This window comes from Sorex araneus, chromosome 11, assembly GCF_027595985.1.
Source record: "Sorex araneus isolate mSorAra2 chromosome 11, mSorAra2.pri, whole genome shotgun sequence".
In the NCBI taxonomy this organism is placed as follows: domain Eukaryota; kingdom Metazoa; phylum Chordata; class Mammalia; order Eulipotyphla; family Soricidae; genus Sorex; species Sorex araneus.
Window position 1 is genome coordinate 12,707,411 of NC_073312.1, and position 19,874 is coordinate 12,727,284.

At 53.4% G+C, this 19,874-nt stretch overlaps 1 protein-coding gene across 5 annotated transcripts in view; it reads left to right on the forward strand.

Moving 5' to 3' along the window:
• ABLIM1 (actin binding LIM protein 1) overlaps positions 1–1,368 on the forward strand; it is a 302,737-nt gene extending 301,369 nt beyond the window's left edge. For all 5 annotated transcript variants that reach the window (XM_055119611.1, XM_055119614.1, XM_055119612.1 and 2 more), the window contains one exon: positions 1,109–1,368. In XM_055119611.1, coding sequence (XP_054975586.1) covers positions 1,109–1,222 — 114 coding nt within the window. In that variant the 3' untranslated portion in view covers positions 1,223–1,368. The remainder of the gene's footprint in view (positions 1–1,108) is intronic.
• Positions 1,369–19,874: the final 18,506 nt, after the last annotated feature.

A 19,874-nucleotide genomic window follows, 5' to 3' on the forward strand; every position in this document is an offset into this window, starting at 1 on the left:
GTCTTGTGTGTGAGGCCTTGAGTTTGATCTCTTGGGAAGAGGGGGAAATAAAAGGTGCAGGAGTTCAGTGGTTAGGGCCCTTGCGCACAGCCTATCTGGGTTGGATCCCCAACACCACGTACGGTCCTCCGGGCACCACTGGGTGTGACCTGAAGACAAACAAACCGAAATCCAGAGACACTGCATTCTTCTCCCCCTTTTCTTTGTGGAAGCTTGATGTTGGCATCCTTGTGTCGGGGGATGTGCAGTGGTCATCTCTCCCTGCCCGCCTCCCTTCTGGAAAGATCTCTGGCTGAGATCTTTCCCCAAGGCCCTGGAGAGAGAGAGAGAGAGAGAGAGAGAGAGAGAGAGAGAGAGAGAGAGAGAGAGAGAGAGAGAGAGAGAGAGAGAGAGAGAGAGAGGAGGGAGAGAGAGAGTGTGAGGAGACAGAGGGAGGGAGGGAGAGGGAGTGTGAAGGAAGGGGGTTGCCCGGAATGGCATTCTCTTCCGGCCATTTCCGCATTCCTGGTGGAAGGGTTATCTGGGTCCACGTACCCAAGACCTCCTTTGCCGTGAAACACTGATCTTTGTACTTTTCCATCTGAGTGGTTTTAATTAGAGAAAAACTCGGGCTGCGTTCCATCAGGAATCATTACTCTTCCTGGCCAGAGGGCGGTCCTGGGTAGGCAGGTCTGGGGGACGCAGGCCCTGGTCTCTGGGGGAGCTGAGCTTGGAAATCCCACGGGTAGAAGTTCTCAGGGGAGCTCCTGGGGCTGAATCCAGAAGAGGAAGCCCCGGGGCTCCCCCCAGGACCCTTCCTGACGCCCCTGGCTTGCTGTTCTCCTTCCCCTGCGTCTTCTCATCCTGCTCACTCGAGACGACTCGCCCCATTCATCCATCCCTCCCTCTGATGAGAACATCTGCTCTCCCTGGAGCGTGGAGGCGCGGGGGCCTCCCGGGGCCGACCCACACGCCCAGAGAATGCCCCTTCGGGCCCAGTGCCTCGGAGAGTGACCCCTGTGTCCCCATTCAGCCTGGCTCCTCCACACCCCATGCTGTGTGTTGGAGAACGGGCCGCCTCCGGCCCTCGGGGCTGACCCCTGTCCTTCTCTCCCTCCCCCTCCCACAGCGCCACTTAGCCCCTGAAGTTTTCCGGGAGATCTTCGGAATGTCCATCCAGGAATTTGACAGGTTACCTCTTTGGAGACGCAACGACATGAAGAAAAGAGCCAAACTCTTCTGAGTCCCACGCCACTGGCCGTCGGAGAAGGAGCCCCACACACCGGCAGAGGCCCGGAGGCTGCGGCGTGAAGACCCCACCCAGCTCGGCATTTGCACGTTGCTGTCTTGCAGTAACAGAAAGCAAACACCAAAACCCAAAAAAATGAAAAGGGGGGGTGGGATGGGGGGGGCGGGGAGGGAGGGAATCGAATTCATACACCCAGAGGCCGCCTTCAGGCCAAATCATGGGCAGCACTTGCCAAGAAGCAGTGGGGAAGACCGTCCTGGGTCCCCCCCGTACTGGACAGTCGTGCTCACACTGACCTTTTTATATCCCCCTGCGCCCACCCGGGAGCTACTGCTTTTGTTTTCCTTTCCCTCTTGTCCAGCCGTCGGGCGGCCCGCGGGGGTGAAAGCCAGCAAGTGCCCTTAGCTGCCTAGTGAGAAACCGCTGCAGCTGGTCCAGGAAGGAAGTCCTGCTGGGGAGGGCGTGGGGGGCTCCGAAGCAGGCGCTGAGGGTCCCGTGCAGGCGGCCGCAGCAGCACTTTGCACTCGCCTCTCCCTCCCGGCTTCGCCATGGCCGGGACTCAGGGAGCCGCGCCGGGCAGGGCAGCGCTGTCCAGGGGGCGGGCCAGCGAGCGGAGTCACTTTTCACAAGCCCCTTCTTCTCTCCTGTGTGCTCGGCCCTGGTTGGCAAAGTCCTTAGCATTTTTTTTCTTGGCTTTTTTTTTTTTCTGATTTTTTTCTTTCCTAATGTATTCGGAAGAGAAGGAAAAGGAATGAAAGGAAAAGCTCCCTTGACTCTTTTTCGACTTCAAGTGGTCTGCTTGGTTCTTCCTCCCCTCCCAGGATACAGGGCCACCTCGGGTCCCCACTTTGCCAAGAAAGGAAAGGGAAAACTTGCTTCCGGTTGGCCCACTTGCATGCTGATTGGTGGGGCCGTAGCACTGACAGCACGCGCGCGCACACACACACACACACACACACACACACACACACGTGAACAGGGGCGTTTCCGAGCACAGCTTCCTCTCTCGCGTCCCTGCTTGCCGGCATTCTGGGATCAGATCAAACCCTGTGCCACTTCGGCTTTTCTTTTTCAAGGTCTTTTCAATAACACGCTACGATGAGGCATGTTTTTCTCTCTTAAATCCCCACACCACCAGGATAGCTTGCCTCCAGCTGGCTTATCTTGACCTTTATGGCTTGCATTACTTGCCTGTGTCCAGAGCCTCTGTGTGTGCGTATGTGTGTGTCTGTACGTGCACACATGTCTATGCGTGTGCTCTCACGTGTGTATGTGTGTGCTCACTAGGTAGTTGTGTGCCTTGGCTTCTTCCTGCCACTGCAGTGTCGGCCCTGCCGTGCTGCAAGGGACTTGTGCACAGGTGCGTGGGGCTCAGAGGTCAAGGGTCAGGCCGGAGTATACCCCGAAGAACACCTCCTTTCTGGAAGGGTATTGCTCCCCAGCATCCTCCACTCTCCTGGATTTTTTTTTTTTTTGGCTCAAGTCAGCAATGACCACTTAGGGGGGTGCTTTCCGAGTCGGGTGAGGGTGCAAGACTCCCTGTGTCAACTCCCGAATGCTGCTCCCTCTGCGGTGGGGCGGGTTGGGGACCCAGCTGCCGGAGGCGAAGTCCCGGTGCCGTCACGCTTTGGGACTCTGATTAGCGGTTCCAGCTAGGACTTAAAGCCAAAGGAGGAAGCAAGCGCCTTCCGGAGCACTGGCCGAAGATCTGGATGAGTTTGTTGCGGCCACCGTGGTGCAAAGGAGCAGCCCGGGGGTCCTTGCAGGCCTCTACCCCACACGACACCTGCGGTGACCCAGCAGTGGCGGGGACCTGCTTGGGGGGCTGTGTGGCTTTCTCTGCCGTGCTCTTCCCGGAGGAATCAGGACTCACCTGGCCTTGGCGCTGAGTGCTGAGGATAGTCCCCGTGTGCCGGACCTGTTCACGGTGTTCCTTAGATGGCTCTGGAAAGGTGACCCCGAAGAGGCTAGCTCCATGGTCTGAAGCCACTATGCAGCTCCCGCCTGTGTCCTTCACACACGTGTCACCCCAACCTCCGCACCCCCCTCCCCGCACCTCCATGCCTACTGGCCCACGGCAACTTCCGCACGGTCTCACTAGGCCCTGGGCCTTGATCTGCTTTGGCTGGGGAGTGGGGGGTGGGGAGGGAGGAGAGGGGGCATGGCGGAATCCCCATATTGCCTGCCACAGTCTGTCCCAAAGATGACCCATGGGGTCCGAGCCCTTGCCCGGCAGAGAAAGGAAAGGCTTTATTGGTTATGATAAAGGTCAGGTGTCAGTATGAAAAAATTCATCATGAGCATTAACCAAACCCCCACTCTTCACCACTGAATTGACTTTGCTCGTACCCTTTGAGCCCAGTTCTGCATCCAGCCGGGTGCGGGGGTAGAAGGGGCTTAGGGGGGTGGAGAGCTTCCTTTGTATCGAGCGGGAGAGTGCAGGCAGAACAGTGAGGCTAGTGGGGAGAACGGTGAGGAGAGAAAGCCAAACCTTGCCTCTCTCTGCTCACGTGGGCATCCTGCCTGCCGGCCAGCAGATAAGCAGTGTCCTGTGCCTGAGTGACGGGACAGGGAACCCTTCGGGCAAGAGGGCCCCCAGCTGCACCGCCAAGCAGCAGCTCCAGCTACAAGGAGGGGTCGGGGGGGCCCCACCTCTTAACTGTGAGGTCTGACGCAGGTACCGCAGGACCCCACCCAGCTAGTTACACTGGCTCCACACTGTGGTCCCCCAGAGTGTCCAGCCGTAACCCAGGGGCTATGTCCCTCGCTAGGATCTCACATAGAGAATGCCCGGGCCTCGGCACAACCGGATTTCACCGGCCGCACTGGGAACGGGGACATGTCTGTGCTGGCCACGCTTCCCGGGGGGAGCAGTAAAGGGCTATGCTTGCGAGCACTGAGCTTCCCCCTCCCCCACTGACGCACGGGTGGCACCGCGCAGAGGGGGCCTCCGTGACGACAGGACAACCAGTGCTTCCTGGAGAGCTCGCTCCAGAAACGCCGGGGCTGTGTCTGGTCTTCCCCGGGCACTTCGAGAGGAGGCGCACAGGGCATCTGCTGCCAATGACGCGTCTACTGCATCTCCATGTTGCTTTGAGTCAGGAACTGTTCCGATGCGACTCCTCCAACCACTAACGATAAACCGCCTCTTCTCGGGAACCTCCAAAAGAAACGTTTTAGAGAGAGGGGAGGGGGTGGAGATAAGGTGCATAAACGGTCTTTTATTCTGTTGGATCCTGTTCTCTAGTCGCTCCTCTCCCCTGTTGTCTCCCCCCCACCCCTCTCCCTCCGGGGTGGGCTGGAGCCACCTTTCCTCTTCCGGGGCAGCGCCAGAGCCTCGTGCCTCTCAGCCGTCCTCTCCTGTCAACCCGGCTTGTCCTCCTGGAGGCGCCCTGCTGGACACGCTGACGAACCTCTCACCGACTCCCTTCCCACTTTGAAGCAATCCCCTTTTTCTAAAAACATTGCTTCTCCGATGATTGTAGAGATACTCGCTTTTGCAAGTTTTCAATTTTACACCCCTTTGGATAAGCTGTCTTTCTAAAAATATATATATATTTAAAGTGAACTTGGGGTGAGTGTTCCTGCATGTTGAGGGGGCGGGGACCCCTCCGGTGGTGGGCCCCCACGGGGCCCTCTGTGTGACTGACATGAGGGGTGATAGGAGGAAGGTGACCTCTGGGTCACCCGCCTTCCTGCGTCCTCGCAGACAAGCGTTGTCTTTCTTGACTCACCTTTTTTCCTGGTCACCGTGTAACCTGAATGTCCCAGACCAGCCTTTGGTGTTAGTTCACTTTTCAAATTATTTCCTTTTGCCAAACTGAGTGTTCGTTAGTCTTCCCTGAAAACTCACTCCCTTAGCGTTCCCCTTGGTGACCCTTTTGATCAAAAAAACAAAACAAAACCAAAAAAAAGGCTTTTTCAGGTTGGAGATTTGCAGTGACTCCGTCTAACAGGGATGTACCTTACTGACGGGAACCACCGAGCCCTGGTGCAGTGGACAGAAGAGAAATATGTTCTTGGAATTTCATTTCGTTTTCTGAATCACTGTCTTTACATTTGCCGCCCAGGGAGCCAAGGGGTAGCGTGGTGACTGACATGCTTTGCCTATGGAATTTTTGTGTTTTTATGTGGACAAGTGTAATGTATGGCAAACTTTAGAGGAAAAGAAAAAAAAAAGAAGGGGTGGGGGGAGGTATCAGTTTAAGCTGAAACTTTCTAAACAAACATATGTGTACACAGCCAAGTGGAACCAATTCAGCATTTTCTGAAGCTTGTGTAATTGAGTGGCGATTGTTAACATTAATAAAAATTCTTCCCCAAAGTGTGCCTCGTGAGTGAAGGTGCCATGAACCCATTCATTCCTCAGGGGTCCGAAGGAAAATGCGTGCCCGCCCCCTGATGGTAGATGCCTCCATCCCGTTCTCTGACAGAAGCGTGAACAGCTGGTCGAGAGAGCCTTATCTCGGGGCGGGGGGTTGGGGGACATCCACACAGCCCCTCCAGGAGTAAACATCGGTGGTTTCTGTTGTCAGGGTCCCGCAGCCCTGCGTTGGAGCTCTTGACGCTCCTGGTTTTGAGTGCGGCTTCTGGAATGTTCCCCCAAGTGTCAGGAGGCACCGAGGCTGCTTCCTGCCCAGCCTCCCCTTTCACGACAGCTAGAATCTGGAAAGAGCTGCGCTAGGAAGGATGCTCGTGCCAGGGTGCAGGGGGGTGGCCCGCCCCCACCCCGCCACCCTGGCTGCACTTGGCGCCACCCTCACGCCCCTACACAGCGGCAGCTCCCCCACTCCGCGTCCTGGGCCCCCCACTCCCTATCTGCACCGTGCACTTCTGTTCTCAGCCTCTCCACGCCATGGTGTCTTCCTGGCTGCCCTGCTTCCTTGGAAGAAAAATTTTCTCCCGTTTGAGAAAGCTTCAGCCCAGTTTCTAGGAGCCCACAAAAAATCAGAATCAAGAAATGTGTGTGTGGAGTTGGGGCTTTAAATTTTTATCATTATTAAATCACCGTGAGATAGAGCATTACAAAATTGTTTATCATTGGGGGCCAGAGCGATAGCACAGCGGGCAGGGTGTTTGCCTTGATAGCACAGCAGGGAGGGCGTTTGCCTTGCACGCAGCTGACCCAGGTTCGATCCCTGGCATCCCATATGGTCCCCCAGCACTTCCAGGAGTTATTCTTGAGTGCAGAGCCAGGAGTAACCCCTGAGCATCACTGGGTGTGACCCAAAAAGCAAAAAAAAAAAAAAAAAAAAGTGTTCATGATTGTGTTTCAGTCATACAATGGTCCAACACCCATCCCTCCACCAGTGTAATTTCCCAGCACCAGTGTCCCCAGGGTCCCTCCCACCCCTTCAAGCCACCCCCCAGCCGAGCCTGCCTGTATGGCAGGCACCTCTCTTCTCTCTTTCTGTCGTTTTAGGCATTGTGGCTTTCGATACTACTGCATGGTTATCATGCATATCCCTTTACCTGCTTTCAACACTCAGTTCTGGTCCAGAGTGATCATTTCCAACTAATTTGTCCTAATGGATCAAAGGGCCTTTTGTTTTGTTGCTTTCTATTGGATAGGAAGGCTGGTTCCAGGGGAAATACCAGCAGTAGCAGCGGTGAGGCCGGGATTGTTTATCCAAGAATCCAAACCAAACGCTGAACCACATCCTCTCACAGAGCCGTTGCCGTGGGCTGGTCTAGTGGCTCTGCCTTCGGCACCCCGCAGTGAGCGGGCCTGGAAGATGGCGCAGTGTGAGGGGTGAGCGTGTGGGTGCTGGGGGCCAAAAATGGTGTTTGCATTTTTGTTTTGTTTTTTGTTTTTTTGCTTTTGGGGTCACACCTGGCGATGCACAGGGGTTACTCCTGGCTCTGCACTCAGGAATTACTCCTGGCGGTGTTCAGGGGACCATATGGGATGCTGGGGATCGAACCGGGGTCGCCCGCGTGCAAGGCAAACACCCTCCCCACTGTGCTATCGCTCCAGCCCCTGTTTGCATTTTTGGCCTTTCACATTGTGAAAGGTGAAAGGAAAGAAAAGCTAGATTCGGAGTCACTTGTTCTGTCCTTCCTGTCTAGATTTTGGACTTGTGAGAAAGGCAGTCTGCTGACCCACTGGCCCAGCCGTTACACCCTCCACCTGACCATCGCCAATCTTGCTCTCAGTACAGAAAACCAGTGGGTGGCGGGAACAGCAGACAGATACTTGCTTCTCCCGGTTGCGGGGATGGGAGCACCAAGGAGAGGGTGAGAGGAGACCCTGGGCCTGGGGAGGCCCTGCTGGGAGTGTGGGCAGCACCCACTCCTGGGCGCGGAGCAGACAGAAGGCAGGACACTCTCCCAGGTCTCAGAGGCCAGCGAACTTTCTAACAGTGCCACCATCGTGCTGACGGCCTGCTCTAGCCCCGAAGCTTAGTCCTAAAGGGATTAGGACTTCAGCATGTAGATTTGGGAGGGGGTGAGAGGGGCATGAAGCCCCTGCCCTCTCCCCACACACCAGCCTTGTGGAGTCTTACCTGGAAGCTGGAGACGGTGATTCTCAAGATAGTTGACAGGTGGGGGCCAGAGGGATGGCACAGTGGGGAGGGCATTTGCCTTGCATGCACCCGACCCGAGTTTGATCCCCAGCATCCCATATGGTCCCCAAACCCCACTCGGAGTGATTCCTGAGCCCAGAGCCAAGGAGTAAGCCCTGAGCACCATCGGGTGTGGCTTCCAAAACGAAACCAACAGTTGACGTGTGGCGTTTCCTAGTGTAGGAAACTGGAGGCTGGGCTCCAGGTCTGTGCTCTGCTTTCCCCGCCTAAGCATGAGGAGGCCACACACGGCAGGCGGGTCCCTTCAGTCCTGTCCGGAACCCTGGAGGATCTAAGCCTTTAGCGTTTCTGTGAACCACGAACCCCTGCCTCTCTCATGGTCAGCCTCACTCTGCAGTGCTCTCACGCAGGACCCTTCGTGGCCAACCAGTCTTGCTTCTCCTGTTTCTCAGCTTCCCTCCCCTCCTGCCTGACTCTTGCCTTGGCGTCTTCCAGCTCTTCAAATCCCCCTTCTCCCCCCTGCAGACCCCCTGACCCCTGCCCCCTTCCTGGCTCACCTCCTCTGCTCTGCCAATGGCGTTTCTTTTGTGTCATGTCCGACTCTCTCAGCGAGTGGGAGTGGAGGGACTGGCCAGGCCCGGAGACAGGAAATCAGAGCAACATTGTTTGAAATGCTCTTGGGAGTTGCCCATGTGGGTCTCCCTTGGGCTCCACTGGCCTGAAGTCAGAGTCAGGAGCGTCCGAGCCCCGCCCAGGGCTCGGCCTGGATGGGCCCAGCCCCGCCATCCCAGGCCATTCCTAGCATACCTGCTTGGTCATCAGCTGGGACCCTGGCCAGGCGTTGCCGTAGCATCGCTGGCCCTGCAGGGGTTTCGGTTTCTCCGTTGGACTGGAATGCGTCTTCTCCACGTTGAGATCCAAACTCAGTGTTTGTTGTGACTTCCTAGCAGCCTTACCGGACAGAAAACTGCTTGTAGGCCCTGAGAACAGTAAGAAACCGCCACTCGGATGCTGAGAAGATTCCCGGCCCTCGGCCAGCGAGCAGCAAAGCCGGGGTTCCCCACGGGCGTCCCTCTGCCCTTTTCCTCCACGTGCCAGCCGGGGGCTTCCCTGAGAGCAAGGACTGTGTCTCCCACGTCCTACTCCTCCCAGGTGCCCACTGCACAAGAGTTGTGAGACCAGCCACCACCTCCAGCGTGACTGCTACGATTAGCAGCCAGCTTCCCCACGTTTCAGTCTGTCCGTCTGAAAACGTGGACAAAATGGTATCTTCCCCATACAGGGTAGTTGCTGCATCCCAATGCTGGCTAAACCCAACACAGTGCCTCAACTCATAGCAACTTGTCCAGAAACTCTGTGATCGTCATTAAAAGTAACTCAGCAGAGAGAGCAAAATGGACTGAGTGCATTCTTTGAGCATGGGCCACCCAAGCTCAGTTCTCTCACTCCGTGGGCACCCCAACACCATCAGGAGTGACTCGTAGGCACCATTGGCGATGGCCCCCAAACAAGAGTAAACTGGGCTGGGGAGACAGCTCTGTGGGAGCAAGCGTGCCTTGCTTGTATGAGACCAGGTTCCATCTCCCTCTCCCCAAGAGAGTAACCGCTCCCGTGTGAGGACCCCATAAGGTACCTGAGTCAGGAATGAATACCCACTCTGGCTCAATCCAACCACTGGGAGCAACGAAAACAGGCCATCAGGAAGGAGAGTTAGTAGTACCTGCACCAGGCCTAGAGCCGTTTTTTAACGGCATATTCATTTCAGAACTTCCCTTGGGGCTTTTCCTCTCTAGCCTTCGTGTTAAGACTCCAACTTTTCAGATTTCTTTTACTGGTCAGCGCTGCTTCTTGACGGTTTCCATAAAAGCCATCTCTGTGCAATAACCATCAAGGTGGAGGTGCCCTGCGGATGTGCTAATTAACAACAGCTGCACCGCAAGAGCTGCCCCGCGCCACTCAGAGCAAACTATAGCATCAGGCTACCTTGATTCGAGTTCCGGCAATGTCAGTAATTAGCCGTGGAACAAGTGACAATTTGCATGGCGTCTCTAAGCCCTGAATTCTATTGATAGAAACTGGAAATAATAATCATCCCTATCTCCAGCGTTCCGGAGAGTTCTCTCGTGTTGAACAGGACCCAGCGTGGTCGGAAAGGCGCACTGGACATAAGCTTTTGCTCATCGGGTTGCTACCATGCAACTGAGACCCGCGTTGGCCCAGCACTGTAAGCATGGCCCATGGCTCATTTCCGGCCACTCACAGGCCTCCTATTTTGTACCCACAGACATGGTCTAGAGAGTCTGAGCATCTTATTCTCCATCTGCCTGCTAGTAATGGTGGGGCTGGGATTTGGATAAGGGCCACTGCATCCCTCCCCCCCCTCCTCCCCATTGCACCCCTGGGCACCGTGACCAGCCACAGAGACAGATAACACCAAGGGACACACTCAAAGGTGTATCTTGCTTGGGGCTCGCCTATTCCTGGGGTGGGGGGCAGAGGGCCCCCTATGCCCTGGGTAGGGAGACTGTCTCTTACCTGCTTGAGGAATAGCTGAAACTCAAGATGGCTTTGGTTCCAGAAGGATCTTTTCAGTGGTATGACCCAGTCACAAGCATCTAAAGCCACAAATGCTGACTGCTCTCTGCTCTGGGGGGGCGGGGTGAGGGGGATTGAATTGTGGGGGCGTTTTTCAGCCCCCCTTTCCCATTGCCTAGGGCTGGAGAGGTCTCCTCTCTCTCCCAGCAAAGGCAAACAGCCTGCCTGGGTGTGTCTCCGGCCCTGCCCTGCTGGCCGAGGCCCATTGTTGGCCGGAAAGCTCTGGGAAGGGTGGGGACTTGACGCTGGCAGCCTTTGAGAGGCCCCGGGTGGCCGAGGGGTGCCTAGTGCCCAAAGCTGGGGGGTGGAGGGACCTCCCTCATCCCAACTCGGAGGACCTGCCACCACACCTTCCATCCCTTTCTCTGGCACAGGAGCGGGGGCGGCTGTGGCCAGGGGGAGCTCGGGAAGAGGGTGGAAGAGGATTTTTATTTTGCTTTCCAATCTCAGCTGGATAAAAAAGCTCTCCTCTGGGGGCGGCCATTGTCCCAAGCACAATAGCCATCCCTGAGGAGGCTTTTCTGTGTTTATTTGTACCCCCCCCCCCATCCCCTGCTGTGGCCTCTTAACTCAACCCTTCCCTTCAGATAAAAAAGAAAAGTTGGCTTGGATAAAGCTCCCTCCAAAGCCTGAGTTGTTTTTTTTTTTTCTTCTTCTTCTTCTTCTTTTTTTTTTTTTTCTGTTTTGCTTTTTGCCTGTTTGGAGGGTGGGTCCTTCCAGAACATTCTAAGGGCCCCAAGGCAGGGCAGAGCTTGGGAATTCAGCTCGGGGTGTGAGAGTCCAGATGTTCAGAAGATGTTGGTGGTGTGTGGCCGGCAGCAGGGGATCTTTGGGGGCGTTGGTGGGCACTTGAATCTAGCACTGGGGGGAACCCCCAACTGGCCAACGGAGCCCTCACACCCTCCCGTTATACCCAGAGGCTTCCTCCCTCCTGAGCCCACCGCCGCTGCTCTTAGGGTCTCTGCATTAAACAAGGTTTTCTAACAATTTGCCCAAAGGACCGTGTTTGCACAGACAAATACCAGCCTTTCTCAGCAAGGTGGAGCCAGGCCATCAATAACATTTTGTTCCAGGCTGGAAGGACGCTGGCCCAGAGAGAGTGGGTTCTTGTATTCCTGCGATTGTCCCCACACACAGCCTTGTGAACAGTCAGAAGGTGTTGATGGCGCAGCCCCATCAGATAGCAGCAAGAGGCCACCAGGCCCTCTGGACTTGGGTTCTGTTATTATTTTTTTTTTTTTAAAGAATGAACAACTCCTCCCCTCCTGCACATAAAAACAAGGCATTCCCGGCAACTCAATCAATCAATGACTAGCATGGATTAGTCCTTTCAGTTTTACTTTCTTATTTGGTTTGAAGGCCTCACCCAGCGATACTCAGGGTTTGCTCCTGGCTCTACACTCAGGGATCACTCCTGGTGATGCTCGGGGGATCGTATGCAGTGCCAGCGTTTGGACCCGGGTCAGCCAAGAGCAAGATAAAAGCCCTACGGGGTGCACTATCTTCTTGGCCCAGTAGTCGTTATTTTCATTAACTGGCTTCCACAGAATTCATCACTTTTGTGCCACATGGCCTGTGAGCCTATGAAGCAAGACACACATAACCAGGCAGAGGCATCCGGGAATATAATTCAGGTCGACCGCCACGCGGAGTCCCAAGAGGTGTTACTAGGGTGCAGGGCTGAGGGAGTAAAAGGATCAGGTCGGACAGTGCTTGAGGCTGCATTATTTATGGTGACAGTGGGATGGCTCTGAAGTCTAACCCTCAGGCTCTGATAGCCGGGGCCAGTCCCCAGCAGTATGAGGTGGGCTATTGCCCTGAGCCCTCACCTCTTGGTTTTTCATTGTCACCAAGTGGTTGTTCTCGTTCACTTGTTCCCCTCAAAGTCACAACATGGTGGCTTCACACACATGGGTTCTGTTTGGCTCAAAACAAGCTGTGGAGGGTGGAGGAATTGTTGCCCTCGAGATAAAACAAAAAGGTTGTCTGACTTGTCCAAGCTCGCTGAGGGAACAGTGGGAGGGGCAGAGGTGTCATCCCGGCTTGAATTCCACACTCAGGATGCCCCGTTCACAAAGAGATTCTGGTCCGGTAGTTCTGGGGTGGGAAGCTGGATATTAAAGCTCAAATTGAAAATCCCTCAAGTGATTTGCATGACCAAGCTCGGTAGCCCCTACCACACACGGGTTGGTCTCAGGTCCAGCGGGAACTGGCTCTCTGACCCAACAGGGTCAGCAGGGAGGGCGCTCGCTTTACACAAGGGCTGACCTGGGTTCAAGCCTCGGTATCCCATATGGTCCCCTGAGCACTGCCAGGAGTGGTTCCTGAGTGCAGAGCCAGGAATAACTCCCGAATATTGCTGGGTGTGGCCCCATAACTATGGAAAAAAAGAACAAAAAACAAAGCAAAAACAATTGTCCTTGGCCGGGCTTTGTCCCCCACGGACTCCCTTTGTCTTGAGCCCCGCGTCAGGCCCAGGACGCCTGTGATTGCAGAAGGGCTGCAGTGCTCCAGCTCTCTGGGGCACCCTCAGCACCTGCCCTTAGCACAGCGGGGCTGCCAGTCCCCTACTCCCGGGGACAGTGCCACCTGCAGCCACAGAGACGTTACTTCCTGTGCCAGCAAAGCACGGAGGCGGTGTCCATTGAAGAACAGAAGCGTGAGACGAGAAAGAACCACCAGGTATATAGTTGCTTAAAGGCCAAACGATCCACTGGCTCAATCTCCCTCTTGTCATTCATTCACAGCCTTGACCCCCCAGTATACCCGCTCCCAGTGCTGAAACATGGCATAGAACCTTATTCAGTCAAACCGCATCCACTCAATATCCCAATGCTCAGAATTTCTTGGTCTATTGTGTATTAGAACCTGAGTGTCAAAACCCATAGGCCCACCTTAAGCCTAGGGTGATTCTCTGAGACAGTCCCTCCTGGGAACTTTAGGCACAGTCCTCGGGACTGGCTGGAAGGGGAATAAAGAAAAAGGAAGCCAGGAGTTGAGATTACAAACCTTTTTTTTTTTTTTAAAACATAGAAGCAGTTGCTTTGGGGGCTGAAGCAATAATACAGTGGGGCAGGGCACTAGCCTTACATGCGACTGACCTGGGTCCCATTCCTGACATCCCATCTGGTCCCCTAAGCCCCATCAGGGGTGATCCCTAAGCACAGAGCCTGCCGTAAGCCCTGGCAGTTGCTTTTATCTTTAAACTCTTACCTATGAAAACAACTGCGTGATGCTTATAATAATAGTGCCTTCCGTCCTAAGATAGGTCCACCCAGAACCTCAGAATGTGACCTCATATGGAATAAGTCTTTGCAGATGTAATCGGGCAAGGATTCAGAGATGAGATCACCCTAGATTGGGGTTGAGGAGTGTCTTCATAAGAGTCAGAGCAGTAGACAGAGATACCCAGAGAGAGAAAGGTCGGGGGGGAGACAGGCAGGGATTACAGTTGTTTTGCCACAAGGAATGCCAAGAGACTGGAAAAGCATGGAAGGGTTCTCTGGGGGCCCTGAAGTGGGATCACACCTACTCCACCTTGAGGGTGGACTTCTGGACCCCAGGACTGGAGGAATAAACTTCTGTTGTCCCCAGACGTGCAGTTTGTGGTGAGTTGCTATAGCAGCCCTGGGGGACAATCACAACCTTTCCAGAGAAGGCAGGTCTCTGCCTCAGCAGGCTGAGGCACCTGAGCCAGAGTCCTGCCTTGTGCAAAGTCTCAGGGCTCTGTGACACCCTCCCAGGTAAGGAGAAACAGGCCTATTTCTCCAATGGGGGCAGGTAAATAGGATCTGACGCCTTCCTTCCTAGAAAAGATTGAACACTTACTTGGCTGGTAACTGATTGAATTGCCTGTTAGGCCTCACTCGTCCAACTTCCTTGAATGGTTTGGGGTGGGATGGGGAGTTGGAGGCCTGACCTAAGCACAGCCCACTTGGGGGTGGAGCCTCTGGGCAGAGCAAACCCAGCAGCTAATTGGGTGGTGGCAGATCTCCTCCTCCTTTCAGGGACTCTGCGGTTCCTTAGGCTGAAGGCTGACCCTGGTGGGGCTTGAGCAATAGAACAGCGGGTAGGGCGTTTGTCTTGTACTCGGCCGACCCGGGTTCGATTCCCAGCATTCCATATGGTCCCCTGAGCACCGCCAGGGGTAATTCCTGAGTGCAGAGCCAGGAGTGACCCCTGTGCATCGCCGGGTGTGACCCAAAAAGAAAAAAAAAGAAAAAAATGTGGAGCATGCACTGGTGTCATGATCCACCGTTTTAAAGAGCATTCGGGGCCAAAGATCAGCAAATTCACCTTCTCCTAGTAGACTATTAGATGTCCCCTGTGTAGCGCCCTCAGACTGACGCCGCTAATCAGGAATGTGACCTGGACACGTTATTCCTGCCTCTGCCTCTTCCTCTCCAAAAAGAGCGGAAGACCCATGCTTATCTCAGAGAGTTGTTGAGGGTTAACTGAGTTCTTGCATGAGATGTGGTCGAACCGGGCCAACCCCCAACCAGAATCGATCTCTTCTTTCAAAACTAACAAAATGCATCTCTCTGGAAAAAGGCAATTGGGAAAGTGCAGTCTCCTGGGGACACACATATGCACTTTTTCGGAACCAAAGGCCTTTGTTGCTATGGCCCCAGCTACAGAGGATTCCTTCTTTCCCTGGGACAGGTTGATAGTGGCCCTTCCTGTCAGAATAGCAAAGCATGCTGGGTCTTGTAGTTTGATGATGACACATATGTGGGAACTCTTTAGCTTACTAAAATAATCTAAATATAATTTAGCTTATATTATATTATAAGCTAATATATTATGTTATTTAATATCATCATCATCATTATCATCATCATCCCATTGATCGTTAAATATCTCAAGTGGTCTCAGTAATGTCTCCATTCGTCCTAGCCCTGAGATTTTAGGAGCCTCTCTTTACTCGTCCTTCCCAACAATGCCACATTGGAGGCTCTTTCAGGGTCAGAGGAATGAGACCCAGCATTGTTACTGGTTTTGGCATAAAAATACACCATGGGGAGTTTTTGAGGCTCTCCCATAATTAATTATATTAAATTCTACATTGGGCTGGAGTGATAGCACAGTGGTAGGGCATTCGCCTTGCACGCGGCCAACCCGTGTTCGATTCCTTCGCCCCTCTCAGAGAGCCCGGCAAGCTACCGAGAGTATCTCGCCCGCACAGCAGAGCTTGGCAAGCTACCCGTGGTGTATTTGATATGCCAAAAAACAGTAACAATAAGTCTCACAATGAGAGACGCTACTGGTGCCCGCTCGAGCAACTTGATGAGCAACAGGATGACAGTGACAGTGACAAATTCTACATTAAATATGTAAGATTAAAGTTTAAGGTGGGTATAGTAACGATAAAGGGAGCAGAACATGATCAGTATTCTTATTAGTTTGATTAGTATTCCGTAGTGGATATCATCACAACAGAGAAAAACAACCCACACATTTGTAAATTTTAAACTTGAGTGGACATGCCCGTGTCCTGGCTTATTAACAGTGCAGAATCCCAGACCCTACTGTTAGTGGGGACCCCGCAGGTGGGAGCGGGATCCAGCCACTGTCTCCACAGGTCCTGGGTGCATGTGAGGGAGAGAAAGGAAGGGAGAAGAACAGAAGGATGATTAAGGATACCCTACTGTGATCCTGGAGCCAGGGTCACAAACCATTATTTTATTTGATTGTTGTGGGGGCCTTGAGGCAGGCAGCAATAGGTGGGAACTTATTGATGCCGGGGTCCCTTTGGACCTTACCTCTGCTCTCCAGGGTGCCCTGCTACTTAGAACTCATTGCCAGCTCTGCAAAGGACAGTTTTCAAAAATACAGTCAAAATGTGGCTGTTTGTTAGAAAGATGAAGTTAGTTTGAATTAATTACAAGGAAGGGGCTGTGTTTACTTTAAAATTAAAGCTGAAACCTTGACCTTTCATTTCCAGGCTCTATGACTGGTTTCGTTCAAACAATACAGAATGCCAATGTCATAAAGTTTAGTTTAATGGCCTTTTCCTGTGCCCACACTGCATAGCGCAAAGCCTTACGCTCACCATTTCTCGATTGATACGTTTTTAAAAGCGGGGGGGGGGGGAAGAACTATGATTTAAGTAGATGTGTTCCAGTGTGGGACAAATGCTCCAGCCACGCATTGACATTCTTTAAAACTCTTTCCAGAGATGGGTTTGTCCTTCCTTAGTCACGTGACTCCTTGATCACACTCCTTGTCCCGCCAACACCACCCCACAGACCCTTTTTCTGGACACAGCCCTGTCCCCAGTTCCTATTGCTCTGTCCCAGAGACGGCCTCTCCTTGTCCCCGTAACCCATCCTAGACAGACATGCAGGGGACCAAAGGCGTCTCTCAGCTCCTTTTCTTGGTGTCCTGATGCCCAAGGAGGTCAGGAGAGGGCACTGTCGCAAGGTTGGGGGTGAGGGGCACACGCTTGGTCCAGGACCACCCCAGCATATTAGAAGGTGCAAGAGGTCCAATGCTTGGCCTCACATACGCAAGGCAGGGAGGGGTCTTCTAAGATAGTCACCTCCCCAAACCCCTGAAGTAGAGGCCATTCTCTTTTGGGAGGGCGGGAGGTAGTTATTTAGTTTTGGTTTTTGTCTTGTTTTTTGTTTTTTTTTAATTTGTTTTTTGGGTCATACCTGATGGTGCTCAGGGATTACTCCTGGCTCTGCACTCAGATATCACTCCTAGCGTTGCTCAGGGGACCGTGTGGGATGCCGGGGATTGAACCCAGGTCAGCCATATGCAAGGCAAATCCCTCAAAGCCTGATGATAGGGAGACTCTAGGCATTTCTGAGGATGGGGACGTGGGGGTCTCGTTTCCCAGTTTGCAGTCTTTCTGCTCCAGTCCCCTTCCTTCTCCTCAGGGAGCCGGAGAAGGGACATGACCCAAGAGTGTATGTTGGGGGAGGGGGAGGGGGAGGGGGGAACAAAGTGCAGTTAGAGGGAAGAGTGGAGAGGTCGCCCTGAAAGCGTGACCCTTTGGCTTCCACTTGGGGGTGTGGGGGGCCGCAGCCTTCCCCACAGTTGGGGGCCATCCCCTCTTCCCTCCTGACTCGGACCTTCCCAGCTCTCTGAGAGCACAAGGGAGGCTGGCACCTCTCTGCATGCCTCACTGCGAGGGCCGTACAACAGAGAGGTGGCCACCTGGAGCAGAGAGCTTTCTGGGCCTCCTGGCAGAGCCTGGACAGCTGGCACAGAGTAGATGCACAGTCGCAAGTCCGTGTCTGTTGACTGACTAAATGGGCTCGTGGCCTTCATTCTCTGGGCCTTCATTCTCCGGAGGTCGGCCTTCATTCTCAGGGCAACCTCCATTCTAACATCTCATTATAAAATGGCAGCAATTCCTGCAAGTGTCTCCCGTGAGGGGCCTGGGGCATGCGGAGGGGAGGCGGGGGATGCTGACAGAGAAGAGGAATGTGAATGGGGTTGAGGTTGGGGGGCGGGGCAGGCGGCCAGGTGGGCCTTCGGAAGAAAGTTCACCTCAGGGTCTATTATGCTGACCCAGAGACAATGACCCTTGCTGCCAACGGAGCTTAAAGATCAGATCCCAGGGCGCCTAACCAGGTGGAGAAGTTTGCTGGATTTTAAATCAAGACAATGGCTTCAATGTCCACCCTAAGCTGACATTCCCCATCTGATTTGGCCGATCACCCCCTTTTCAGAAACGAAAGTTCACTGTCCTCTGGAAATCCACCTTCTTTAAGGGAACAGAGAAAAACCTCTGAAGCTATTCACACTTCACGAATTCCTCGTCCTCCAAGGCCCAGGCACCCTCACCCCTACTTTGAGAAATATCACAGACCTTTGCAACTTCTACAATAGAGAAAATTCTCAGGACCTTGAGCGGGGTGGAGTTCTGAGATAGGATACCATGAGTATGACCCCCTAAAGGAAAAAGAGAAGCAAGAGAAGTAATCAGTTGGTCTCCATCAAAACAAAAATCTTCTGGGTCGCCAAGGCGATGATGTTTGACCTTGGTGGTGGTGGGCGACAGAGGCTGAGTAGCATTGCAGATCCCGGACAGCAAGATGGAAACTTGCAAATAAACCATGTCACCTCAGTCAAAATCACTGAAAAAGAAGAGAAAGAGCAAAAGAGAATGAAATGACACACAGCAAAGGGAAAAGATATTTTCAAACCCCCAACCTGACCAAGGCCGGCCCACAAATTCTTCTTGGAGAATGTTCTATCCCCGGAATATCCTGGCCGGGACGAGTACAGGACGCACCCGTGGAGGGCAGAGATGTGGAATGATTCAGCCTCCGGGAAAGACAGTTTCTTATAAACTCATTTGCCTCCCTTTTTCTTCTAGGTGTTTATTCAATAAAATCAAGACCTTGGCTCCCACCAAAACCTGTTCGCAAATGTTAATGCTGACTTTATTCCTGTTGCCCGAAGCTGGACACGTTCCAAACGGTCTTGAACGGGAGAACGAGTGCGGCTCTGCCTCTGTCCGACGGACTGGCTCAGGGCAGGGCAGAGCCACGGCAGGAAGGGGGTGAGGCTCCAAGGCCTTGGGCCCGGTGGACGGGACGCCAGAATCAAAACACTTTTCTAGGATATGCTGGAAAAGAAAAACTTCCAAGAACAGGAAATCACAAATCAGCAGCTTTGGGGCAGGCGGGGAGGAGGGAGACTCCTCCACAAAGGGCACCGTGGACACTGGGGGTGGGCGGTGAAATGCCCAGCACTCGACTGGGGTGCTGATTACATGGCTGGGTGCGTTTGTCCAAACTCGCAGAGATGTCCAGCAATTGACTTCTGTATGGGAAATTATACCTTGATTTTAAATATTGTGGGAAGAAACCAAAAAAAAAAAAAAAAAAGCAGCTCGAGTAAACACACTGTTATTACCCCCGTGAGCCGTCGTGGGGCGGGTAAGCTGTTCTTAGGAGAGGCGACTGACACCTGTCTGGGATAAAATTGTGAGCAAACAGACTTTGTCTAAATACGCCTACAAAAAAAATAGAAAGTGAGTTGTGGAAGAAGTCAGCGGTCAGGGGCTGGACAGATACTTCCAGGCTAAGCTCAGGTTTTGCATGCGGGAATCCAGACTCCATTCCTACCCATGGAATACATGGGGCCCCCAGCAGCACCAGGACCAATCCCCAATGTCAGAGTCAGGAGTAGCCCCGGGGCTCTACCTGATGTGCCCCCGAAACAAGAATGAGTAGTCTTGAATGAACCTTTTCCTGGACACTTCACAGGACACACCCTACCCATATTCCAAGAGCACCGCACCACATTTGATGGACTCAAAGTAGGAGGCAACCAACCTTAGTGGGAAATATTGTATTATTTCGGTTCTGCTTTGGGGCAGGGATTGGGGCTCAGGATGGAAACACCCAAATTATGGTGGTGGGAAGGTATAATGGTGGTGGGATTGGTGTCTGAATTTTAAATGTCATCAAATATTGTGAGCTACTTTATAAAATAAAAAATGAAAAAAAAAAAAAGAATGAATGGTCTGAGGACCAGGGAGATGATGGAAAGGTTGAACATAG